This window comes from Melanostigma gelatinosum (genome assembly GCF_949748355.1).
Source record: "Melanostigma gelatinosum genome assembly, chromosome: 2".
In the NCBI taxonomy this organism is placed as follows: Eukaryota; Metazoa; Chordata; class Actinopteri; order Perciformes; family Zoarcidae; genus Melanostigma; species Melanostigma gelatinosum.
The window spans coordinates 33,068,111-33,095,610 of record NC_136635.1 but is presented as its reverse complement, the minus strand read 5'-3'; the positions used below and the strand labels follow the sequence as shown (position 1 = coordinate 33,095,610).

Sequence of the window (27,500 nt, the reverse complement as noted above, 5' to 3'; positions counted from 1 at the left end):
GGAGAGCACGATAAGGGCTACGGCTCCAACGAGGTCGTCCAGCGTCTGAAGCCCTCCAGGGTGAGAACCCCCCCCCCCCCCCCCCACACACACACACACACCACCACTAACCCCTCCCCCTCCCTTCCACAGGTGTTCACCCACCCCAACTGGAACCCCAGCACCATCAGCAACGACATCTCCCTCATCAAGCTGGCCTCCCCCGCCCGCCTGGGCACCAACGTGTCCCCGGTCTGCCTCGCCGAGTCCACCGACAACTTCCCCGCCGGCATGAGCTGCGTGACCAGCGGATGGGGTCTGACCCGCTACAACGGTGAGATATGAGCTCTAGAGCTGGTTGAATCATAATAACAACAATAATCATAATAATAAGATAACCAACACAACACATCCTCAAATACTTCTCTGCAGTTTTCATTAAAGAGGCCTTTTTGGTCTGAAATGATTTATCTCTTCAACTCTGCATCAACCATGCTTTTACTCTGAAAGGGAAGGAGGAATACGTGTCTGATTGTGTGTGTGTGTGTGTGTGTGTGTGTGTCCCCCACAGCTCCCAGTACTCCCAACAAGCTGCAGCAGGCGGCCCTCCCCCTGCTGTCCAACGAGCAGTGCAAGAGACACTGGGGCAGCAGCATCTCCGACGTGATGATCTGTGGCGGAGGAGCTGGAGCCACTTCCTGCATGGTGAGGCCCCGCCCACCACCTCTCTCACCTGTCTCCCACCTGTCTCACTCAGATGTGTGCTAATAGATGTTGTTGTGTTTCAGGGCGACTCCGGCGGTCCTCTGGTCTGCCAGCAGAACGACGCCTGGACTCTGGTCGGTATCGTCTCCTGGGGAAGCAGCCGTTGCTCCACCTCCACACCTGCCGTCTACGCCCGCGTCACCGAGCTCCGCGGCTGGGTCGACCAGATCCTCGCCGCCAACTAAACCCCCAAAGCCCCCCAAACCCCCCACCTCCACTCCACGAGTGTGTGGACAGTGAATGAAAATAAAAACACTGAACATCACTGATTGTGTCGTTTTGATTTGTTTCAACATGATGCTAGATCACAGCACAATGCATGCTGGGTAGATTTCTGTCCGACTCGCTCTGACGGCGTGAAAACCTAAAACAGGTGGAGGGTTTGAGCACGTCCAGCTGTTAGCTTGACGTTAGCTTAGCGAGGCTTCAGCAGAGAGCAGATCTAATCACAGGGTCGCTGGTTTGATCCCCGGCTTCTCCACACTGAACCCCGGACTGATGGTCAGACCTACGTGTGTGTGTGTGTGTGTGTGTGTGTGTGTGTGTGTGTGTGTGTGTGTGTGGGTGTGTGTGTGTGTTGAACTTTATATCATAGACTGAATATAAGAAGTGGACGTAATCGTTGTGACGTCACTCGTTGGTTTGTGGATGTTTTGAAGCCTTAAATTCGACGATTTCACCGTCGCCATCTTGTTTCTTTAGCAACCAGTGAACAGGAAGTGACCATATATGGACTGAGGAGTGACGTAGAGACGCCGTATACGTCTCTGGTGTCGACCTGTCAATCAGCGTGTAGCCCCGCCCTAAAGCATCCCCTGCTTTATGGTCTGTGTGACTCTAAATGGACCATAATGTACTAAATGAACATCATGCTGTATTGAAGAAGACTTGAAACTAGAGATTGAGACATAAACTCATGTTTACAATGTTTACTGAGGTAATAAATCAAGAGAGAAGTAGAGTCATTTTCTATAGACTTCTATACAACCAGAGGAGTCGCCCCCTGGTGGACACTGGAGAGAATGCAGCTTGAGACATGAAGGTTGTTGCTGCAGCATTACAAGCAGCAGAGAACCATGACCTTTGACCTCTTTAATTATCATCACACGACTGATGACATGGTCAGCCTCATGTTTCTTTATTTTATTAGCATTGCCATGAGCACTAGCATGAGCATTGGCTATTCTTCCTGGTGTCCACACACATACAGTTAAACATATATATTCATGTGTACAGAGTATATGTATGTGTGTACACAGATTAACAATAAAGTATGTGGAGAATATGTTGATATTTAACAGTCAGCCAAGAATTCATTGCAAACTTCTGCAAACAAATGATTTCTTCTTATGTAATAAACAGTAATTCTTAACAAACATAAATGCCTAACTGTCCATCATAATAATAGGTTCTACTGTGACACACTTTGACTTTGATTTCTTACTCCATGAATCTCATTTACACACAAATTACATTTTGTTTCCTGAAATGTTGGTGTGACTGTTTTCACATGTGTGAATTGATCTTTAATATAAACTGATGTGTTGGTTGAGAGTGAAGTCTTTCACACGATATCTGTGACTGAGCTGAACACGCTTCACCTTCAGCTGCTGCTTCTTCAAGCTTTCATTGAAGCGCTGAAACATCGAACGGACCGAACGAGATCAGAAGACTTGAAGTCTTCCTGCAGCGCGACATGTCTGATGATGTTTCTCTGTGTTTGTTTGGACCTGCTCCTCTCACGACTCGTGTCTCTTCTTCTCTCACTCATTCTGTGATCCTCATATCAAAGATCTTTCTGACCAATTCTTACACATCACAATACGTTTGTGTTTCAACAGAAACATTCGATTTCATGAAGCTGCTAACGAGCTTAAAGCTTAATCTTTGACAATCCTCCATCTTTATGACAAAGAGGACGACGAGTAACCCGGCAACAGCAGAAGTGATGCAGACCTGCTGCTCTCTCCTTGTGTCTTTAATGCATATTAACTGTAGACTGTGTTGTATCCGCATATATTTATAGATATTCACACGTTCACGTGTCTCTGCAGGTTTATAACATGCAGCATGTGTGAAACTTCAGGTCAAGCTGCTGCTGAACACACACACACGGACACACACACACACACACACGGACACAGACACACACACACACACACACACATAGACACGTGGACACACACACACACACACACACACACACACATAGACACGTGGACACACACACACACACACACACACACACATAGACACGTGGACACACACACACACACACACACACACACACACACACATAGACACGTGGACACACACACACACACACACACACACATAGACACGTGGACACACACACACACACACACATAGACACACACACACACACACACACATAGACACGTGGACACACACACACACACACACACATAGACACGTGGACACATGGACACACACACACAACCAAACTTGTGTGTTTACACACAAGTTCGTTTACTTTTGTCAAAACTGTGAAATTTACGATGAAAACCAAACGTAAGAAAACTTTCCTATAAACTAAAAGACGTTATTTAATTCTGCTGCATCTAAAGAATAAAATAAAGTAAAATGCTGCAGAAGATGAAAAGAGATTTCATATCGGAGGTTTAGTGAGGCGTTCAGGCGAGTGCTGAATGCAGGAGACAGACGTGTTATTTTACTGTACGTATCGCTCACAGAACAGTACGCAGTGGATCTGCATCTCACATCACTTCAATGACTTTAGCTTCTTAATCACAGACTCACATCAAGCTCTGCAGACTCAGTCCAGCACACAGTGATCGTCTTCCTGCTGTAGAATAAATCCATAAATACATGAATAAAAACTGCTACAGAGACGACAGTGATGCATAGTGTCAGTGTTGTGTTGATCTTTGTGAATGAGTAGAAATGATCTTCAGGGCACTTTGGATGAGAGGAGACCAACATGTTGACTGATCGATGTTTCAGATGAATGAATGTGAGAGCGCCTGCATATTTAAACAGGTGTGTAAGGCCGGCCCATGTGTCCCACAGGGAGGAACACTTACTGTTACAGTTACTGAAATACTGTTTCACATTGCAAATATGCTTGTAGCAGATTTAATCATAATATTTACTTTCAAAATATGTACAGAAATGAACCATTCCTGAATCATAACTCTCATGAAGCAGATGGGGAGTGATGTCACTCATCTTTCACACATGATGAGCTGAAGCAGTAATATGATTCAACATGAGACTAAAGTCAGGACGCCTCCGAGGAACACAGAGAAACTTCAACATGTTAGATCTCAGGGTTTAGTTCTCCACATGTTAAACAATGACTCATCATTTCATATTCACACAAATCAAAGATCAAGTTCATTACAAGTGAAAATGTATCTACTTTAGCTGCAGAGCTTGTGGATTATCATTTAGTCTAACATCTACTACTATCTGCAGTTAACTTATAAACTAACCTTATTTCAGGAATTATATTTAAGTACCTATATAAATAATAATAATAATATCAACACAAATGAGTGTTGAGATGAACAGTGAGAGTTGAGGAGGAAGGAGCTCGTCCTCCAATCAGTTATAGTTTAAGTGGAACATTTCAACACGTCAGTCGATTGAAAATACATTTACAAATGTGTTTCTGTTCTCAGTGAAATAATGATATGAATATATATATATATATATATATATATATATATATATATAAATATATATATATATATATATATAAATATATAAGCATACCTATGAGGCAGCATCTTACCAAATGATTCATATAGAAAGGAGAGGCCTACTTAAACTCAAAACAAATACAAATAAATTATATTGTAATTTATTTATTTTCTAAAATCTATTTTAATGATCTTATCTTTGGTTTGGGGACATTTAAAGTGTGTCTGTAGCATTGGTTATGTATTTTATATTATGTTGGACAGGTTGTCAAGAAAGACGGGTTTTTTCATGTACATGAGTTATTACAGAGTTATTACATAGCTATTACAGAGTTATTACAGAGTTATTAGAGTTAGTACAGAGTTATTACAGAATTATTACAGAGTTATTACAGAGTTATTACAGAGCTATTACAGAGTTATTAGAGTTAGTACAGCGTTATTACATAATTATTACAGAGTTATTACATAATTATTACAGCGTTATTACAGAGCTTTTACAGTTATTAGAGTTAGTACAGAGTTATTACAGAATTATTACAGAGTTATTACAGAGCTATTACAGAGTTATTGGAGTTAGTACAGAGTTATTACAGAATTATTACAGAGTTATTACAGAGTTATTACAGAGCTATTACAGAGTTATTACAGAGTTATGACATAATTATTACAGAGTTATTAAATCATTATTACAGAGTTATTACATAATTATTCCAGAGTTATTACAGAGTTATGACATAATTATTACAGAGTTACTACATCATTATTACAGAGTTATTACAGAGTTATTACAGAGTTATTACAGAGTTATTACAGAGTTATTACAGAGTTATTACAGAGTTATTACGGTATAACGTTGAAACAGTTGGTGGAGTCAGTCGTTAGTTGTAAACTGATGAAGTGACTTTGTGTTATTTCACAGTAAACTGAATCTCTTCGTGTTTTGGACTGTTGGACAAAACGAGACATTTGAAGACATCACCTTGGACTCTACAGGAACTGAGACAGATGTTTTTCAATATTTATGAAACAGAAAAAGCAATTAGTCGACCCAATTATTCTTTCTTTAGCAACCTTTTTGATCTCTACGAAAATAAAAAAGAACCTTCTGTGAGTTTAAAAATAGTTTTGTGGACAAACATGTTAGTCCTCATGTCTCTAACCTTCATGTTCCAGCCTCCTCTGGTGGAAAACTCTCTGTCAGCTCCACCTGTTCTGACTCCCACCGTCTCTGATAAGACGTCCCCGTCCTGTCCCGTCCAATCACATCGCTCCCTGGTTGTATAAAAGCTCCTCGCTCACACAGACTCAACACCATCTAGCCATGGCCTTCTTGTGGATCCTCTCCTGCCTCGCCTTCGCCGGCGCCGCCTACGGTGAGACTAAATCTTTGACATCAGAGTAACAGTTGAGGGAGTGAAGCATGCTGGGTAAAGTAGAGAGGCTGAAGTCTGAACAGAGTTAATTATGTGGATGCAGTTAGGGAAGGAAAACACCACGTTTAAATGCTGATGCATGTTGTTGAATGATTTATATTTAGCTTTATTTTAACTGGATGTGAAGTAAAGAAACCGTTGAATAAAAATGGTCCATAGAGTCGAGGGATCATTCTTAAAATCATTAAATTAAAACATTCAATATTTTATTAATGCTAAACTTCAATCACTGTTTGCTAAATGGTCACAAAATAGTAGACGGCAAACTTACTGAATGATAAAAAAATGTGTTTTTTCCAATAAATGACGTCATCGCGTTGTCTCGCTGTCGTTTTGTGTCATCAAAAAACAACAACTCAAAGGTCACTTACGATCTTTTCTGTCTGGCGCTCAACCATGCCTGGTTTTTGTCAGCGGTCCTTTGATTCTTTTTTGAAAGAAGCTCTTCCAGAATGTCAGGATGTTGTTGTTGTAAATGATGTCATGATGATGTCACCAGGTTGCGGCTCTCCCGCCATCGCTCCCGTCATCACCGGTTACTCTCGTATCGTGAACGGTGAGGAGGCGGTGCCTCACTCCTGGCCCTGGCAGGTGTCCCTGCAGGTGAACACACACACACACACACACACACACACACACACACACACACACACACACACACAGGTTGTGTTAATAAACATGTGATCTCACTCTTGTTGTTCTTCTTGTTTCAGGATTACACCGGCTTCCATTTCTGCGGTGGCTCTCTCATCAATGAGAACTGGGTGGTGACAGCCGCTCATTGCAACGTCAGGTAAGTGCGTCTGTCTGGAATTATTCAGCAATATTTAGATCTATTTTTTAACAAAATGGCCGCCTCACGTAACCGCCCTTCTCCCCTGCAGGACGTCCCACCGTGTGATCCTCGGAGAACACGACCGCTCCTCCAACGCTGAGGACATCCAGGTCATGAAGGTCGGCAAGGTGGGTGACAAACAAACGTCAGCTTCCGGTCTCACCGCAGCAACGTCTACCTGTGTGTGTTCACCGGTCGTAACGATGTCATTTCCTGTCAGGTGTTCAAGCACCCCCGCTACAACGGCTTCACCATCAACAACGACATCCTGCTCATCAGGCTGGCCAGCCCCGCCCAGATGAACATGCGTACTTCCCCCGTGTGTGTCGCAGAGACCGCGGACAACTTCGACGGAGGCATGAAGTGCGTGACCAGCGGCTGGGGCCTGACTCGCTACAACGGTGAGAACACCTGACCAATCGGTGGAGAGCAAGGGGCGGGGCTTAGAGAGAGAAGCAGCATGAGTCTTTTTAACAGTGATGGTTATCAGTAGCAGATAGTCAGAAGGAAGTTCGGGGCTCACTTGGTCTCTACGTGGAACTCTGAATGTCTTGAATCAGCTAAACAATGTAAAAGATCAGATCTCACCTGAAACAAGAGACGAGTTTGGTTTGTTGGAGAACGTTTTCTTTTAAATGCTGAAACATATTTCTAAGTCATGACCTAGAAACCTATGCTGTGAAATAAGATTGTTTTTACAGTGCAGGTGGACTCACTCCTTAAGTTTCTGATAATCAGTTTAAACCAAATTCAGGACTCACCTGTGTTCAGTTGGACCCAGTACATAAAGACCAATCAGTGGGTTTTTAGAGACATCTGAGACGTCACCAGAAGATGAGCCAACATGATGGGCCTCAGTGTTTCAGGCCATGATGGAGGAAGCACTCAGCCCTTTAACCACTAGGGGGCAGCATGCAGCATGTAGACCTCCAGCTCAGACTGTGTCAGTATGAATGTCCGTGTTGATGTTTGAAGTGTTTGTGCGTTGCAGCTCCTGACACCCCCGCCCTGCTGCAGCAGGCCGCCCTCCCCCTGCTGACCAACGACGAGTGCCGTGGTTTCTGGGGCAGCAAGATCACCAACCTGATGATCTGTGCCGGAGCCTCCGGAGCCTCCTCCTGCATGGTGGGTGGTGCATACGTAGAAACAGATATAACAGGGTTTGATCCTGATGTTTGTGATGTTTATTGGTTTGTTGTTGTTTTTCAGGGCGACTCTGGCGGTCCTCTGGTCTGTCAGAAGGCCGGAGCCTGGACTCTGGTCGGGATCGTGTCCTGGGGCAGTGGAACCTGCACTCCCACAATGCCCGGCGTGTACGCCCGCGTCACCGAGCTCCGCGCCTGGATGGATCAGACCATCGCTGCCAACTGAGCATCTCAGACAGTTTAAACCGGATCATCAATAAAACACAGGAACTCTGAAACAGATCTGTTGTTGTCATTTGTAAAGAAAGACGTCGACATCTTGTGAAATCTCTTCTTCCTCTGAATGTGAGCCGAGTGTCGCATAAAGACGCAGGGGGAACAGCTAGACTCTCTCAAAGTACATCTCAACTTTATTCATTAATTCATATTTATTTCTTAATTCATTAATAAGCACGTTGACATGTTGTCTTTTCAGGATGACTGACACAAAACACGTTCAATTGACATGACAACGATACATCGTTTCCTCAGCAGTCCTTTATTACACCCAAAACACATTTTATCCAACGAGTAACAGAAGGAACAGCAACATGTTTCCTGTGAGCAGCTCTCAGCCTCAGGTGCGTCTCGGTGGTGGGCAGGCGTGGCCGACCCGGCGGCAGTAGCAGATGGCGTTGAAGAAGCGGCAGTAGCAGGTGTCACAGGGGTCGCAGCAGGGCAGCGGGTAACCCAGACACGACTGCTGGTGGGGGATGCAGCGACGTGGCGAGCGCATGGCCCGACCCTGCAGCTGCAAGGCTGCTGACGAGTCCTAACACAGAGAGATGTAGATGTACTGAAACAGGAAACAGATGAATTCACTGCAGCCGACAGGAAGTTGGAAGCTTCAGGTTTTTGTGCTCTTGAAACTAAATTATTATTATTAAGATTTTATTTGTACAGGGACAGTTCACATTAATCGACAGCACACATTAATAAAAACATGACTGTAAATGTGACAGTGTTAGCTAAAAAAGCTAATTTTCAACCGTTGTCCCTGGGCACGGTGTTAGAAGCCGCTAAAAACATTTAAACATTTAAAAACTGTTTAAAAAGACAACAACACAAAAACAAGCAAACAGAGCTGTGCAATACAATCCTGCAGACACAGGATCAAACATGACAGACAAGCAGGCAGGCAGACAGACAGATAGACAGACAGACAGACAGGCAGACAGGCAGACAGGCAGACAGGCAGACAGGCAGACAGGCAGACAGGCAGACAGGCAGGCTACATACGGACATGGCAGGCATGAGACTGAGACTGAGTCATGAGAGCGTACTGTGTATTTTAAAGAATCCACACCCACCTCGTCGTAGGACACTGCGTCTATCAGGAAATGATCCTCCAGTGAGTCGACAGGTAAGAGGGCGGGGTCATGCACGGAGATGGGGGTGTGGCTTCTCTCTGCAGGACAGAGAAAACACACCTGCATGGGTTACCGTCCACCTTCATAACTGCATCTGCTGTTTGTATTCCTAAAGAAATGGCAGCTGCACCAGATCACAGATGATTTGACTCACAATAAGACTTATTAACATGATATCATACAAAGTACACAGTATACAGTCGTATATAGATTTATAGATGTATATAAATCACAGTATACAGTCGCTATCACACACAGTGCATCGACGAATAACCTTTCAACAAAGCTGACAAAATACATAATCCGCCTGTATGCAGATGATACAGTTATATATTATTCATATGTATTTATATATTCAGAGAGAGTGACTAACAGATGATGTGGAAAGAGTTAATAAAATATCCCCAAAAACTGACTCCAAGCATTTTGCTAAAAAAACAACTTGTTGGTGATGGGGATAATATATCTACAACCAGGTCTTCTTATTTTGGCGGGACTCTGTGGAAACTGCATGAGACCGAGGTCTTCATCAACTCATCTGGTTTGTGGCCAATAAGCAGAACAAAGGCGTCTTCATCACTATCTCCTCCTTAAGGCCTTTACCACTTTAATATATTTTTTGTTTCTGTCATAAGTAGTTTCACGCAGAACACGAATATTAAGTGGTGAAGAAGTGGCGTGATTGTTCCGGTTGATTTTGGTGAGGCTTTCGCATCACTTTGTTCGTTTGGAATGGACATATTCAATATGTGAACTATAGTGTAGAACAACATGAGAGCTCCGTGATCCAAATCAAGACAGCAAACTTTTTTTCTCCTTTCAACCTTGACAAAGACAGCGCAGACCAGATCAACTCCTTTCTTTCTTACCTTTCACAATAAAAGCACTAGACATATACAGACATACAAACTGTTCATCAGAGAGAACTCAAATTCAATAATTTCACTAAAAGGAAACTCAATGCAATTTATTTTTCGTGCTTTTTCCTGCTAAAGTGCAGCAACACGTGTACATTTTCGCTTGTTACATGAATACAGTCTTTACAAAATAAACTTCTGTCTTCACAGGAAACTACTTAGTTAGGTTTAGACAACTAAACTACTTATTTAGGTTTAGACAACTAAACTACTTAGTTAGGGTTAGACAACTAAACTACTTATTTAGGTTTAGACAACTAAACTACTTAGTTAGGGTTAGACAACTAAACTACTTATTTAGGTTTAGACAACTAAACTACTTAGTTAGGTTTAGACAACTAAACTACTTATTTAGGTTTAGACAACTAAACTACTTAGTTAGGGTTAGACAACTAAACTACTTATTTAGGTTTAGACAACTAAACTACTTATTTAGGTTTAGACAACTAAACTACTTAGTTAGGTTTAGACAACTAAAGTACTTATTTAGGTTTAGACAACTAAACTACTTATTTAGGTTTAGACAACTAAACTACTTAGTTAGGTTTAGACAACTAAACTACTTATTTAGGTTTAGACAACTAAACTACTTAGTTAGGGTTAGACAACTAAACTACTTATTTAGGTTTAGACAACTAAACTACTTATTTAGGTTTAGACAACTAAACTACTTATTTAGGTTTAGACAACTAAACTACTTAGTTAGGGTTAGACAACTAAACTACTTATTTAGGTTTAGACAACTAAACTACTTAGTTAGGGTTAGACAACAAAACTACTTAGTTAGGGTTAGACAACTAAACTACTTATTTAGGTTTAGACAACTAAACTACTTAGTTAGGGTTAGACAACTAAACTATTAAGTTAGGTTGAGACAACTAAACTACTTAGTTAGGTTGAGACAACTAAACTACTTAGTTCTGGTCGTATCTTTTGTACTTCATGTTACTCAAAGCTTCATTCTATACAAACCAAAAAAGTTTGTACCATTGCAAACAAACACTCCTATTTCATGTGTTAAATTCTTAGTGATTAATAAAGTTCAGTTCTGATATTATTTCTGTTTGTGTTGAAATAACCCCCCACAGTAACGTTTGTGTCACTAAATAGTGGCTCGTTCTTTCAGCCTTGCTGTGGCGTGTCAGGTGACAGGCGAGCTCTCTGATTGGTCGGGTGTTTACTGACCAATGTCAGACAGGTAGGAGGTGTCGCCGCGGCGGCCGTCGTCCAGCTGGATGTTTCCATCAACCAGAGAAGAAGAGAGACGCAGCAGACTGAAGGACCAGCAGCAGAGCAGCACAGAGCCCAACATCCTGCTGTCCCAGAGAAGAAGAAGAAGAAGAGACCGTCTACACCACAACTCCCACAATCCTCAGCTTCTCCTCCAAGGGCCTCTGAAAGAAGGAAACCGGATCAGTGTTCAGTTTAGTTATTAATTATAAGAGTTCGGTTTCTGAAGTGATCTCAGAGATTCATTAATATATATTAATTCATATTCACATACATTTCTGAAATATTCAGGTTATAAAAAGTGGAATTATATACACATAATCGTGTTTTGTACTGTGTCTAATTTAATTTATAGTATTGTCTGTTAGTATAGTAATGACCTGTAATATATATATAATATCTCAAATCAGAAAAAGAACAGTGAAATAAAATAAAATATAATATTAATATGTACTTACAGTATATGTATATAAATACATACTCGATATGGTTTAGTCTTTATCATTATTTTGTTGTATTTATCGAGTGCTTTTAAAATTATTTTGATCTCAGAACGACAACACAATATTTTGTTGTAAATATAACAACAATAAACGTTGAATGACATCATATCAAATTATAATATATCATCTTTGTATGACAATATTTTATATACGTTTCTTTAAATAAAGTCAAAGTACATGAAGTTGTAGTAGAGAGAGTGAGACAGAGGAGGAGAGGTGACTTACCTGTCGCTGTGACTCTTCGCTGTCTGTCTCTCTCGAGGGGACGACGGGTGATTTAAAGGAGGCAGGAGGTCACATGACCAGCTGAGGGGGAGGGGGGATGACATCATCTAATTATAATTATGTCTTTTTCTTATTTATCTTTATTTATATGGCCACAGAAACAGATCAATTGATCTCATACAAACATGTGAGTGTTTCCTGAATCAGAATCTCTTTAAAATTTTTATTGATCATTTTTTATTTTATATGTTTATTTAAAAACCTGTTTCTTTACTTTTCCAAGTTTATTATGTATTTAATATTTCCACCTTTGTTTTTATTTCATCCTGTAAACTGTTGTAACAAACTGAGACCTGGAGTCAGGCTCCGTGAGCTCCGGTTCAAAACATCTGGTTTTGGTAGACCAGGGTCAACAGCCAAGACCATGTGGTCCCTTCAGACTGACCCCCATGAGTGGAGACCCAGTCCCAGGTGAGCTCCCTGTCCAGGACGAGCTCCAGCAGAGGGATCCATTAGGGTTCTGCAGTCACTTCTGAACCCCCACCTGGCGCTCATGGTTCCCCCAGGAGACCCCACCAGGACCCGACCCTCCACCTGAAGGAGAGTTCTGTTGGTTTTTATTTGAGAAGAGAGGACAGGAAATTAGATGAGACAAAGGACAGGAGGTCATAGTCAGCAGATCAACCCAGAGACCACATGAGACCTCCAGAGGCACCTGAGACCACTTCATACCTCCAGAAACCTCCAGAGACCATCTGAGACCTCCCGTGACCACCTGAGACCGCCACAATCCTCCAGAGGCCACCTGAGACTTCCAGAGACTACCTGAGACCTACAAGAACCTCCAGAGACCACCAGAAACCTCCAGAGGCCACCTGAGACCACTGGAGACCACCTGAGTCCATGCAAAGTGTATAAAACTGATTTCTGAAGTGATTGAAGTTAAACATTTCTTGACTTGACTCAAATCAGGAAACTACAAAAATGAACAATAACAGATATATGCTGGTGTTCATATTGTGGTTCCTGTGGAGCTCACTAATGATGCTCTCTGTGTGTTTGATTGGAGAACATTAGATGTTTCCTCCATCAACATCAATCAGCTGCTTCTTTTCGCCGATTCCCTGAACTGTGACACGCTGACAACATCATCGCTGCACTCAGCACCAATCACCAGCTGACCGTTGATTACGCTCCATCAGCGGGAAATGGTTTTTTAATAAAACATGTTTGTCCCGATCAACAACAACGACTCTCGTACACTTCCTGTTTTAAGGCTGAAGTGTTACCGTGGAAACAGTGTTGGGTTTAACAGGTTGCCTCTGTAGAGCAGAGGTCAGTGTCACATCGTGTGCTCATTGTTAATATGATGCTCAGAACTGAAGCTCTTATTGTGAAAGGCCTCGAACCAGGACCTTAGCTGGAGCCTAGAACCAAAAAGAGAAGAAAGTTTAAGTTAAACCTCAGCTAACCTGTAACATTAAACCTCAGCTAACCTGTAACATCTAGTTAAACCTCAGTTAACCTGTAACATCTAGTTAAACATCAGCTAACCTGTAACATCTAGTTAAACCTCAGCTAACCTGTACCATCTAGTTAAACATCAGCTAACCTGTAACATCTAGTTAAACCTCAGTTAACCTGTAACATCTAGTTAAACATCAGCTAACCTGTAACATCTAGTTAAACCTCAGTTAACCTGTAGCATCTAGTTAAACCTCAGTTAACCTGTAACATCTAGTTAAACCTCAGTTAACCTGTAACATCTAGTTAAACCTCAGTTAACCTGTAACATCTAGTTAAACATCAGCTAACCTGTAACATCTAGTTAAACCTCAGTTAACCTGTAACATCTAGTTAAACCTCAGTTAACCTGTAACATCTAGTTAAACCTCAGTTAACCTGTATCATCTAGTTCAACATCAGCTAACCTGTAACATCTAGTTAAACCTCAGTTAACCTGTAGCATCTAGTTAAACCTCAGTTAACCTGTAACATCTAGTTAAACCTCAGTTAACCTGTAACATCTAGTTAAACATCAGCTAACCTGTAACATCTAGTTAAACCTCAGTTAACCTGTAACATCTAGTTAAACCTCAGTTAACCTGTATCATCTAGTTAAACCTCAGTTAACCTGTAACATCTAGTTAAACCTCAGTTAACCTGTAACATCTAGTTAAACATCAGCTAACCTGTAACATCTAGTTAAACCTCAGTTAACCTGTAACATCTAGTTAAACCTCAGTTAACCTGTAACATCTAGTTAAACATCAGCTAACCTGTAACATCTAGTTCAACATCAGCTAACCTGTAACATCTAGTTAAACATCAGCTAACCTGTCACATCTAGTTAAACCTCAGTTAACCTGTCACATCTAGTTAAACCTCAGTTAACCTGTCACATCTAGTTAAACATCAGCTAACCTGTAACATCTAGTTAAACCTCAGTTAACCTGTCACATCTAGTTAAACATCAGCTAACCTGTAACATCTACTTAAACCTCAGTTAACCTGTAGCATCTAGTTAAACCTCAGCTAACCTGTAACATCTAGTTCAACATCAGCTAACCTGTCACATCTAGTTAAACCTCAGTTAACCTGTAAGATCTAGTTAAACATCAGTTAACCTGTCACATCTAGTTAAACATCAGTTAACCTGTCACATCTAGTTAAACATCAGCTAACCTGTCACATCTAGTTAAACCTCAGCTAACCTGTAACATCTAGTTAAACATCAGTTAACCTGTCACATCTAGTTAAACATCAGTTAACCTGTCACATCTAGTTAAACCTCAGCTAACCTGTCACATCTAGTTAAACCTCAGTTAACCTGTAACATCTAGTTCAACATCAGCTAACCTGTAACATCTAGTTAAACATCAGCTAACCTGTAACATCTAGTTAAACCTCAGTTAACCTGTCACATCTAGTTAAACCTCAGCTAACCTGTCACATCTAGTTAAACCTCAGTTAACCTGTAACATCTAGTTAAACATCAGCTAACCTGTCACATCTAGTTAAACCTCAGTTAACCTGTAACATCTAGTTAAACATCAGTTAACCTGTCACATCTAGTTAAACCTCAGTTAACCTGTCACATCTAGTTAAACCTCAGTTAACCTGTAACATCTAGTTAAACCTCAGTTAACCTGTCACATCTAGTTAAACATCAGTTAACCTGTCACATCTAGTTAAACATCAGTTAACCTGTCACATCTAGTTAAACCTCAGTTAACCTGTCACATCTAGTTAAACATCAGTTAACCTGTCACATCTAGTTAAACCTCAGCTCACCGGTCTGTGTTGGGTTTAATTAAACCTTGTGTATTCAAACCAGTGTGTGCTCTGATTGGATCATTAATGGCAGATCCAGGGTCAGTTTGATGTCATACATCATGTCACGATTAGTGTACAATGACTCATCTTCAATCAGTTCAGAATCAGCTGATGAATTATATTCTCTTCTGTCTCACTTTCATAAACAGCTCTTCACTGTGTGTGTGTTTGTGTGTTTGTTTGTGTGTGTTTGTACATCTGTCACATATTCATATCTCTTCTTTTGTTTGAAACATTGAATTCATACTTCCTGTGGTGTTGAACTGTAAAGCTGGCTAAAAATCTTTATGTTAATTTATTGTTAAGATGAATTTCTTAAAAAACATCTTGAATAACGTTTAAATTATTTATTTATAATGATAATGATGGTAATAATTATTGTTGTTATTATTTTTTTTATTCTCATTAACATATATTTGTTGGTTGAATGTATTGATAATCAAAGATATAATTGGTTGTATTTTTATTTGACTTTTAACAGAGTATTTGTACCATGTAGTATTACTTATTGTATTTATTAATACTATTATTAATATATAGTACTTTGTTCCACCCTCACTGACTCATCGATGCTCTCTCGCGCTCACGTCACCGTCAACACACAGACAGAACTAATCGATCCCAGAGAGAGTGGATCCGCGGACTGCTCGTCGTCAGAACCCGGAAATCAGGTGCAGACCGACGGTGACCCGACCTCCCGGAGCTTTCAGCCATGGTCTTCGAGGCTCTGGTCAGCGACCTGCTCAACAGGTTCATCGGAGACTACGTGGAGAATCTGGACAAGTCCCAGCTCAAGATCGGGATCTGGGGAGGTGAGCTGGACCAGACTCCCGTTCAGAAACCTCGTCCTGTAACGGTTCCTCCTCTCTCGGGAAGCACGGACACATCGCACAACATGTTATTCGTATTGTTATTAGTATCATTGATGATTCGCTCTGGGCTGTGCTTCTTGTCGGCGGTGATAAACCGATGAAGTGTTGACGTTAGTGGAGCGTCACTCTGTCACCAGCACAGCGAGGCGGAAGTGCTTCTTCTTCATGAATATGAAGTTTATTAATTATTGAGACAGTTGATCTTCACATGCATGACTGGAAAGAGACTCGTTACGTCATCATGTTGTTAGTGTTTCACGGTCAGTGTGTTGGAACCACGTGTGTGTTAATGTCTCCGTCACAGACGTCACATCCGGTCAACAAGACACCTGCGGTGAGATACATACATATACACATACATATGTATAAATGTATGTATGTATGTATATGCATGTATATGTATGTGTATAAATACACCTTCATGTGAAACCGTCCAGACACTAAACAGTTAATGCGACACACGGGACAGTGAGGCGGTCACGAGGTTAAAGACAGTTAACTGGTGAGAAACGTCTGCTTATCAGCTACGCACACACACACACACACGCACACACACACAGACACACACACACGCACACACTATGTGTGTGTGTTACTCCTCTCTCATAGAATAAAACGGAAGACTCTTCATCTTAAAGTGCTTTTGTGAACAAGTGTCCCTGAACGCATCATGACAGACAGATGCTATTTATGAGTTTGAACGTTTTTAAACATCTGTTTTATTTAGTTCTCTTTAATATAACATGAGATCATTGAGTCTATAATAACAAACCTAAATGTTGAATGTTGACATTGTATTATATTGTGACTCATTGTTTAAATATGATGTCAGCAATACTTCATGTTGTGTTTAAAACAATCAGACGCTGGAGCTTCCTGTTCACATGTCACACCTGGAGAAAGACAGGCTCCACCAATCAGCTGACGGCTCTGTAAACGGCCTCAGTCCTGCACCAGGAAGCAGCAGGCTGTCGTGGTTATCGAGGTGACTTCGCTCGTTACCTGGTAGATCACCATGGTAACTGATGCTGAGCACATCAACTGCTCGTATATAAGCTCCGCCTACTGACCAATCAGAGCTCTGGCTTCATGGATCGTTAGATAACATAAAGACGTTCTAATCAGTTGTACTGACTGTTCCTCTTCTGTGTCTCAAGGAAACGTTGTTCTGGAGAACCTGAAAGTGAAGGAGAACGCTTTGGTAAGCCCCGCCTCCTCCCTCTGATGTCATCATGCAGAGTCGCTCTGACGTCATCATGCACATTAATACATCATGCTCCGTTATAAACATACACAGAGTTGATATGAAATGAGAATGAATTGTTTTGTTCATAAAGTTTAAGAAAGTACAAATTAAATCTTCATCTAAACGAATCATAACGTTTCAGAGTTCAAAGTGACGACTAAATGTTTCTGACTCTGATATTAAATATACACACAATGATAATCTGTGTCTTTGTGTTTCAGAGTGAGTTTGATGTTCCATTTAAAGTGAAGGCCGGACAGATCGGTGAGTTCTGAAGCTAATAATATAATATAATATAATATAATATAATAATATAACATAATAATGTGATATCATAGTGTGATATAATATAATTAGTGCTGGGCACCGATTAAAATATTTAATCGCGTTTAATCGCATGGATTTTATGCGATTAATCGCATTGTTCTGGCAAAGTTCAATGATGAATTATAAAGTAGTGTATTGTGCACTTTTATTTTGAAAGTACTGCTATATGAACTAAAGCGCAATAACATTTGGTTCACGAGATGCAGGCAGCATGTTTCATACTTAATGTGAATATAATTCATACTTTGTTGGCATCTTATTCTGAAAACCGGATGTTGGTCTGAAGAAACCGGATGTTGTCTCACGTTAATGTTTCCGCTAACTTTTAAAGTCCTTCGCTCCCGATCTGTGCGTTTGAATGTGTTTACGGTGAATGTCAACGTGTAGCTGCACTAACATGTGAGTGTGTGTGAGTTTACCAGCGATGTCCAGTCGTCTCCAGGCAGAGCAGCGGAAGCCTTTTCTCTACGGCAACCCTGAAGGGACATCATATCTCTAATGCAAAACCATAAACATGAGACAGTCTGACTACAGGATGTTTGCTGGCTTTATCCCAGTGTTCTTGTCATCCTCTTGTTGTTATGTTTATGTATTGTCTCTTGTCTTTCAATAAATAAAAAAAAAAAATAAAAAAATAAAAAATATATATATATATATATGTATTTTTTTTGTTATTAAAGAAATTAGTTAACGCGCGGTAAAATAATTGTCGGCGTTAAATAATGATTGCGTGAACGCGAAATGAACGCGTTAACTTGCCCAGCACTAAATACAATATAATAATGTGATATAATAATGTGAAATAATATAATAATGTGATATAAATATAATATAATAATGTGATATAAAAATGACGTAATAATGTAATATAATATAATATATAATGTATAATATAATATAATCATGTGATATAAATATAATATAATAATGTGATATAATATATAATGTATTATATCATATAATATAATAATGTAATATAATAATGTGATATAATATATCATATAATGTAATAATGTGATATAATATATAATATAATACATTATTATATTATATATCATATGTATCATTTTATGTGTTGTGATTGTCCTTTTTTTCTACGAGTAATCCCAGTAATGGTGATAAATCATCTTCTATATATTATAAATATGACCCAGAGTCCTTCATGTGAGAATGAGACGAGACCTTTAAAAAGAAGTCTTGAGACAAAGACTGATCCTGAGTTCTACCCTAAAACAAAGGCTTGAATCTATTCTCTGTATGTTATTCTGTAAGTTAACTTCTTTAAAAGGACATTAATAATAAAATGAAGAATGTTAAAAACAATCCTCAACACTTCACATGGAAACGGAGGACTGAACAACGTAACCTCACACAGCTGCTGAGGACTTCCTGTTTGTCTCTTCCAGGGAAGCTGACGTTGAAGATTCCCTGGAAGAATCTCTACAATGACGCTGTGGTCGCCACGCTGGACGGCCTGTACCTGCTGGTGGTTCCTGGAGCCAGTAAGTGACGCTTTAAACCTTCTCGTGTGTCCGTCATGGACGACAGGCTTCACACATGTTTATCCATCAGCATTAGTATTCAGACTCTCCCAAGTAAAGCTCTATGGAGAGAGCTCCATCACCAGTCCATTGATTTCAATATCACACAAAGAAGAGATCAGGAACCACATCCTCCGGTTCCTCCTGCAAGACCCCGAGGTGTTCCCAGGCTCCTCTAGGTCCTCCCGGGTTTGAAGATGGGTCTTTGTGATGCCGACGGAAAGCCTTTCCACGGCCTCGAGTTCTCTTTCTCCAGCAATCCCAGAAGCTGCAATCCTTCAAACGTCCTGATACCAGCAGTCTCATGGGCCGAGCAGGTCTGAAAGGACTTCTTCTTCAGCTCGATGGCCTCCTTCACCGCTGGTACGACAACCATCTTCTGGTCGCAACTCTGAGCGGCCTGCTGCACAATGGAGACTCTGAACAGGATCCACCCAGACGTCTCTCGGACGGGAGTTGAAGATCTTGTGGACTCTGCTGGTGTCTTTGCGTTGACGTTGTAAGTAATCTTCTCCAGCGGTTTGCTGTGAACTCTGCGTGAGAGGAGGTTCCATGCGGCAGGTTCTTTGCATTCGTGATCACAGGAAATGGAGAACTTTGAGAATGTCGATTGACCAACGAGGAGAAATCCCCAAGAAGTATAAAAGATCCTAACGTTTCCTCGTCAGGGTTCCACGTGGCTGTCGTGGAACCGTTCTGGGGATCATAAGTCTGGCCCCTCACCTGGGACCAGGTCTGACTCGGAGGTCCTATCATGAGCTGGTTCACCTGATTACACCAACTACACTACTAATACACAGCTGGGTTCACGAGTTAAACATCCATCAAACTCTCTCCAGTTGTATGAGGTTGTCTACAGTGGAGGACCTGGTGAGGGGAGCCGGCGGATTGGCTGGTCCAGTCTGGAGGTGGAGCTTGTACATAATGGAGTCTGATTGATGACGTGTGTTCTCAGTAGTAGTGCGTGTGTGTTCCAGCTGGACCCCAGCTGACAGCGTGTCCATATAACGGTAAAACCACGAGGTTCAGAGGTGGTGGTTCAGGTCCGATCCGGTCTCTGGGAGTCCTGTTGGGGTTGCACGACGTCCACATAATAGTAACGATGATAATAATTCTAATGATAATAATAATAATAATATATTCTCTGTTGTGATCTGATGGGAAATGTTCAGATCTCCTTCACAATAAAAGCCGTCTTTGCTGTCCGATTCCTGCAGCGGGAGAGCTTTTACTGTGAAGGAGCTACAGTCGTGACACAGAGATACATGCACGCGTTGTTAGCATCGAATGCTAACTGGTTACACTTTTAGATTTTTGAAAGAAGATGAATGAGTTCTTGGCAGCTCGTGCAGCCCTGTGATGGTTCCATGTAGGTTCTGCTCGTTTCTAATCTGGGAGGATTGACTCATATATAATATAATATATAATGTAATAATGTGATATAATATATAATATAATACATTATTATATTATATATCATATGTATCATTTTATGTGTTGTGATTGTCCTTTTTTTCTACGAGTAATCCCAGTAATGGTGATAAATCATCTTCTATATATTATAAATATGACCCAGAGTCCTTCATGTGAGAATGAGACGAGACCTTTAAAAAGAAGTCTTGAGACAAAGACTGATCCTGAGTTCTACCCTAAAACAAAGGCTTGAATCTATTCTCTGTATGTTATTCTGTAAGTTAACTTCTTTAAAAGGACATTAATAATAAAATGAAGAATGTTAAAAACAATCCTCAACACTTCACATGGAAACGGAGGACTGAACAACGTAACCTCACACAGCTGCTGAGGACTTCCTGTTTGTCTCTTCCACACGTTGAAGATTGACTCATAGACTCAAAGCGTTACATCTCTGAAAACACCAGTGAACTATTTATTCACAAGTTCTCCTCCACACCAGCCCTCTCTTGCCTCTCAGTCAATGAGCTTGTAGATGGCTTCAATTCTAAAGTTAAACATGTTATTGATGCCATTGCACCCACTAAAGTGAAGGTTGTCTCGGGGAAGCAAAGATCTCCTTGGAGAAATGCTACGCTGGTCAGAATAGAGAAACGAGAGTGTCGGAAAGCTGAGCGCAGGTGGTGAAAAACTAATCTCCAGGTTCACTGTGACATCTATAAAGAGAGACTTCGCAATTATAATTTGGAACTTAGAAATGCAAGGCAGTCATTCTTCTCTGACATCATAACCAAAAACAAGAACAATACACGCGCCTTATTTGCTGCCGTCGACAGGCTAACAAACCCTCCAGTGTCGGTAGCTGCTGAGCTCCAATCCACCGGCATGCAATCAATTTGCCTCCTTTTTTACTGACAAAATTCAGAAAATTAGACAAGCAGTCAGTGCCTCCACACCAACCACAGGATATGTGTTGTCCCGATCTCTGAAGAACATCCATTCAAATATCATGACACAATTTCATTCAATCGACCGTAGAAGCCTAGAAGACATCATACAACATCTGAAGTCATCCTCCTGCTGCTTGGATATTCTACCAACACACTTTTTCAAAAATATTTCAAACTGCATGACCACTGATCTCTTACATATTGTAAACACATCCCTTCTCTCAGGTGTCTTCCCACAAGCCCTAAAAACTGCAGTTATTAAACCGCTCCTAAAGACGGCTAGTTTAGACTCCGCAACGATGAAACATTATAGGCCAATATCAAACCTCCAATTTTTAAGTAAAATAATTGAAAAAGCGGTTTTCCAACAGCTGAACAACTTCTTGACCGTAAATAACTGCTTTGATGTTTTCCAGTCAGACTTTCGACAGCACCACAGCACTGAAACTGCTCTTGTTAAGGTTTTCAACGACATCCACTTAAACATAGACAATGGCAGAAGTTCAGTCTTAGTGTTACTGGATCTCAGTGCTGCATTCGACACGGTCGACCATGCCATACTCCTAGAAAGACTAAACATCTGGGTGGGACTCTCTGGCACAGCACTTAACTGGTTTGAATCCTACTTGAAGGACCGAGAATACTTTGTGTCTGTGGCTGATTACACATCAGAGCTGACTAAAATGACATGTGGTGTTCCCCAAGGTTCAATACTGGGGCCTCTTCTGTTCAACATCTACATGCTTCCACTAGCTCAGATTATGGAAAACAACAAAGTGTGTTATCATAATTATGCAGACGACACACAAATCTACATAACTATGTCACCAGGGGACTATAATCCCATACAAGGGCTGGGTAACTGCATTGAACAAACCAACAACTGGATGTGCCAGAATGTTCTTCAATTAAACAAAGATAAAACAGAAGTAATTGTTTTTGGTACCAAGGACGAACAATTGAAAATCACCGCTCAGCTTCAGTCACTGATGATAAAACCCACAAACCAAGCCAGAAATCTAGGTGTAGTTATGGATTCAGACCTCAACCTGAACAGCCATATCAAGACAATTACAAAATCAGCCTCCTATCACCTGAAGAACATATCAAGGATTAGAGGACTTATGTCTCAACAGGATGTGTAAAACTTGTCCACGCATTTATCTTCAGCAGACTGGACTACTGTAACGGTGTGTTTACAGGTCTCTGTAAAAAGTCCGTCAGAAAGCTGCAGCTGATTCAGAACGCTGCAGCTCGAGTCCTCACTAAGACCAGGAGGGTGGATCACGTCACTCCAGTTCTGAGGTCTTTGCACTGGCTTCCTGTCCAACAAAGAATTGACTTTAAAATCCTGCTGTTGGTTTACAAAGCACTGAATGGTTTAGGGCCAAAATACATCTCTGATCTGCTGCTACCTTATGAACCATCCCGACCCCTCAGGTCGTCTGGGACCGGTCTACTTTCTGTTCCCAGAGTCAGAACTAAACATGGAGAAGCAGCGTTCAGTTTTTCTGCTCCACATATCTGGAACAAAGTCCCAGAAAGCTGCAGGTCTGCTGAGACCCTCAGCTCATTTAAATCAAGATTGAAGACTTTTCTGTTTGCTGCCTTCAATTGAACCACATTCAATTCATATATTCATCAATTTCCTCCATTTCTGCATTTTACTACTGCATTTTATTTCTTGCACTGTTTTAAAAAAAATGTTTTAATGCAATGAATGTTCTTCATTGTTTTTAAATCTCCTTTTCTTTTGCCTTGTGTTTTGATGCTTTTAATGGTTTGATGTGAAGCACTTTGAATTACCTTGTTGTTGAAATGTGCTACACTAATAAACTTGCCTTGCCTTGTCTATGATGAGTCACTGGTCGTGGGGAGGAGGCTGTTGTATCGGTACGGAGCAGCAGAGGTGTGGACTCAAAGGTTAAGAGGTTACACGGGAGCAAAGAATCCTTTTTATTCTCCTCACAACAGAAGACGACATGATTTAACTGTTCTATTCTAACTACTAACAGTTGCTGTTATTGTCTTATACTGTTGCTCCATTTGAAGCAATTTCAAATGTTAAGGGCACAAAATGACTCGAAACACAGAGTTGAAGTGGTGGACCTTGGTGGACTGGACCCTGGACTTCAGTAACGCTGTGACTCTGACCACCTCTGCTGACCGGTACCAGTCCTGATGGGTTGTGGTGGAAGTGAACACATGCTGCTTCCTGTTTCCAGGTGTCTGTTGGTTTACGGTTGAGTAAAGAGACTCTCATCTGTTTCTTTACTTTCTGTCTGAACACCTGGTTCCTCTCTGAAGGTCATTCAGTTCTTTACCTGCAGTGAAAGCATCTGAAGCTCAGCGCTGTAGAGAATAAGTCCGCTGGTTCTTTTCCCCCTGTTCTTCCCATTTTACCGACAGTGCCTGAATGCAGCATCAACTCTTTTGTTTGTGTTTTGTTCGTAGCAATAAAGTACGATGCAGCGAAAGATGAGCGCGACCAGCAGGAGGTCAAGCAGAGGGAGCTGCAACGCATCGAGGAGGCGCTGCAGATGGCTGCACGCAGAGGTGAGACAGGCCGACCTCTGACCTCTGACCTGTAACACCTGAGGACGCACCTGGCTTGTGTTCTTCTGCTGCTGATTCAAAGCTTTCTGGTGATTTTCTTTCGCGCATTTAATGCTGGCTGCCATATTTGTAACGTGCAAAGCTGGCTGCAGAATGAATGAATGAATGAATGAATGAATTAACATGTTGTCCGTTATGTTCATGCTGCGTTTGCTGTCAGCGTCTCAAACTGGAGATCTGCTGTTCAGCCTGGAGAGTGTTGTTTACAAGGATCCTCACAATGGTAACACACACACACACGCACACACACACACACACACAGTAACGCACAGAATGAGGTGTAACACCACATTATGTTGGTAAACATGAGGCGTCTTGTTGTGGGCGGAGCAGATGAGAGCTAGAAAATCAGCTTTCCTGAGGTTAGCAAGAAGAAGGCTAAGCTAAACTATTAACACCATATTCTGTTGTATTTTGTGGCACAGAACAACAGCTTCTGTCTCTGCGTCCTGCTTCCTGTCTGTGTTTTTCGGGCTTTTCTGTCACTAACTGCTCTCTCTCTCTTCAACGCTGCCAAAAGTCCCAAAAGGATCTAAAAAACATAAAAAGCCTAGAAAAGGCTTAAAGAAGCTGAAACGGCATGAGAACAAAGCAGGTGAGGTTTTTCTCTTTCACTGTGTTTCACCTGGTCCAGGTCCGGACGTCCTGGTCTCAGGTGTCTGTTCAGGTCCAGGTCCGGACGTCCTGGTCTCAGGTGCCTGTTCAGGTCCAGGTCTGATCAGCTGACAGACGCTCTGGTCTCGGGTCTCAGGACTGGTCTCTCTTCATGGTCTTGTGTTGATTTCAGAAAAGCCTCAGGAGAACAAGAAGGACACATTCGCGGAGAAACTGGCGACTCAGGTGATCAAAAACCTGCAGGTGAAGATCAGCAGCATCCACCTGCGCTACGAGGACGACGTGAGTACCGGTCCAGGTTCTGGTTCTGATCTCGGTTGAGGTTCAGGCTCTGTGTTTTTGTCCAGGTGTACACATTTCAGTGTGATGTCATTGTTCTGATGGGCATGTGGACCAGGTCTAACCTGTGAGTGTCATGTGACTGTTTGTTTCAGCTGTCAGACCCACAGCGCCCCCTGTCTATGGGAGTCACTCTGTCAGAGCTCAGCCTGCAGGTAACTCCTCCTACTTCTGTACTCTCCTCTTAAAGCTGCATTCTCTCTAGTGTCCACCAGGGGGCGACTCCTCTGGTTGTATAGAAGTCTATAGAAAATGACTCTACTTCTCTCTTGATTTATTACCTCAGTAAACATTGTAAACATGAGTTTATGTCTCAATCTCTAGTTTCAAGTCTTCTTCAATACAGCATGATGTTCATTTAGTAACTTATGTTGCAAAAAAACAAGGTGGCAACAGCCGTAATCCAAGATGGCAACGGCGAAATCGCTGAATTTGTTCACAAACCGATGAGAGACATCACTATGACTACGTCCACTTATTGTATACAGACTATGGTGTGAGTGACCCGCTGTTTGTTTCTTTTTTTTTCAGACGACTGATGAAAACTGGAAGTCGTGCATCCTGAACGAAGCAGCAAAGATCATCTATAAGGTGACAGGGGTTGCTAGTAACTAGTACTTACTAGATGTTCCCCAGTAAAAGTCTCTCGAAGTGTTTTTGACTTCTTTGTGTGTTTGTTTGTTTGTGTCAGCTCGGCCGTCTGGATTGTCTCTGCGCCTACTGGAACGTCAACAGTCCGATCTTTTACAAAGGATCATGGGAAGACATCGTGGTGAGTCCATACTGTTTGTCTTGTTTTAGACAAAAACAATCTAATTAGTCAGCAGAGTTAAAACTATGTTTACAACCAACCAAGACCGACCGACCAACCGACCAATCAATCAATCGACCAACCAACTGACCAATCAACCGACCAACCAACCGACCAACCGACCGACCAACCAAGACCGACCAAGACCGACCAATCAACCAAGCGACCAAGCAACCAAGACCAACCAACCGACCAATCAATCAATCGACCAACCAACCAAGACCAACCAACCGACCAATCAATCAATCGACCAATCAACCAAGACCAACCAAGACCGACCGACCGACCAAGACCGACCAAGACCGACCAATCAATCAATCGACCAACCAAGACCAAGCAACCAAGACCAAGCAACCAAGACCAACCGACCAATCAATCAATCGACCAACCAAGACCAAGCAACCAAGACCAACCGACCAACCAAGACCGACCGACCAAGCAACCAAGACCAACCAAGACCGACCGACCAATCAATCAATCGACCAACCAAGACCAACCGACCAATCAATCAATCGACCAACCAAGACCAAGCAACCAAGACCAAGCAACCAAGACCAAGCAACCAAGACCAACCAACCGACCAATCAATCAATCGACCAACCAACCAAGACCAACCAAGACCGACCGACCAACCAAGACCGACCAATCAATCAATCGACCAACCAAGACCAAGCAACCAAGACCAAGCAACCAAGACCAACCGACCAAGACCAACCGACCAATCAATCAATCGACCAACCAAGACCAATCAACCAAGACCAACCGACCAACCAAGACCGACCGACCAAGCAACCAAGACCAACCAAGACCGACCGACCAATCAATCAATCGACCAACCAAGACCAATCAACCAAGACCAACCGACCAACCAAGAGCGACCGACCAAGCAACCAAGACCAACCGACCAATCAATCAATCGACCAACCAAGACCAATCAACCAAGACCAACCGACCAACCAAGACCGACCGACCAAGCAACCAAGACCAACCAAGACCGACCGACCAATCAATCAATCGACCAACCAAGACCAACCAACCAAGACCAACCAATCAACCGACCAAGACCAACTAACAAACCAATCAATCCATTTTTGCTTTCTGGTCAACCCAAAAGAAAACACAACTGTCAGAGTCCTCACAAGATCGATGTTGATGTATAAAGTTTGATTTTACATAAACATAAACATACATAAACTCTGTGATGGACAGATAACGTGTTTCAGGAATCAGGATCGCACATTATTTGACAGCTTATGGAGCTACGGTAGAGCGATTACATATTCGTGACATAAATGTTATCATAA

At 41.7% G+C, this 27,500-nt stretch overlaps 4 protein-coding genes across 5 annotated transcripts in view; 3 read left to right on the top strand and 1 right to left on the bottom strand.

Moving 5' to 3' along the window:
* The window catches only part of LOC306789557 (chymotrypsin B-like), a gene marked incomplete at both ends in the record, with an annotated part of 2,009 nt that extends 1,080 nt beyond the window's left edge, over nt 1-929 (top strand). The window contains 4 exons of the mRNA XM_079285565.1: nt 1-60; nt 133-313; nt 551-684; nt 768-929. The exon at nt 1-60 is cut by the window's left edge and continues 22 nt beyond it. Of these exons, the coding sequence (XP_079141691.1) occupies nt 1-60; nt 133-313; nt 551-684; nt 768-929 (537 nt within the window). The remainder of the gene's footprint in view (nt 61-132; nt 314-550; nt 685-767) is intronic.
* Nucleotides 930-5,754: 4,825 nt separating this feature from the next.
* On the top strand, nt 5,755-8,072 carry LOC306786952 (chymotrypsin A-like; the record flags this gene model as incomplete). The annotated part of the gene is made up of 7 exons (XM_079281905.1): nt 5,755-5,806; nt 6,366-6,469; nt 6,580-6,659; nt 6,751-6,829; nt 6,922-7,102; nt 7,693-7,826; nt 7,911-8,072. The coding sequence occupies 7 exons, from the start codon at nt 5,755-5,757 to the stop codon at nt 8,070-8,072; spliced, it is 792 nt and encodes a 263-aa protein (XP_079138031.1).
* A 390-nt stretch (nt 8,073-8,462) lies between these two features.
* On the bottom strand, nt 8,463-11,484 carry agrp (agouti related neuropeptide; the record flags this gene model as incomplete). Its single annotated transcript, XM_079292044.1, has 3 exons — nt 8,463-8,657; nt 9,196-9,293; nt 11,358-11,484. The coding sequence occupies 3 exons, from the start codon at nt 11,482-11,484 to the stop codon at nt 8,463-8,465; spliced, it is 420 nt and encodes a 139-aa protein (XP_079148170.1).
* A 4,655-nt stretch (nt 11,485-16,139) lies between these two features.
* The window catches only part of vps13c (vacuolar protein sorting 13 homolog C), a 66,733-nt gene continuing 55,372 nt past the window's right edge, over nt 16,140-27,500 (top strand). For both annotated transcript variants that reach the window (XM_079294832.1, XM_079294831.1), the window contains exons 1-9: nt 16,140-16,278; nt 17,496-17,539; nt 17,806-17,848; nt 19,318-19,413; nt 24,270-24,371; nt 25,219-25,328; nt 25,481-25,540; nt 25,917-25,976; nt 26,077-26,157. In XM_079294832.1, coding sequence (XP_079150958.1) covers nt 16,179-16,278; nt 17,496-17,539; nt 17,806-17,848; nt 19,318-19,413; nt 24,270-24,371; nt 25,219-25,328; nt 25,481-25,540; nt 25,917-25,976; nt 26,077-26,157 — 696 coding nt within the window. In that variant the 5' untranslated portion in view covers nt 16,140-16,178. The remainder of the gene's footprint in view (nt 16,279-17,495; nt 17,540-17,805; nt 17,849-19,317; nt 19,414-24,269; nt 24,372-25,218; nt 25,329-25,480; nt 25,541-25,916; nt 25,977-26,076; nt 26,158-27,500) is intronic.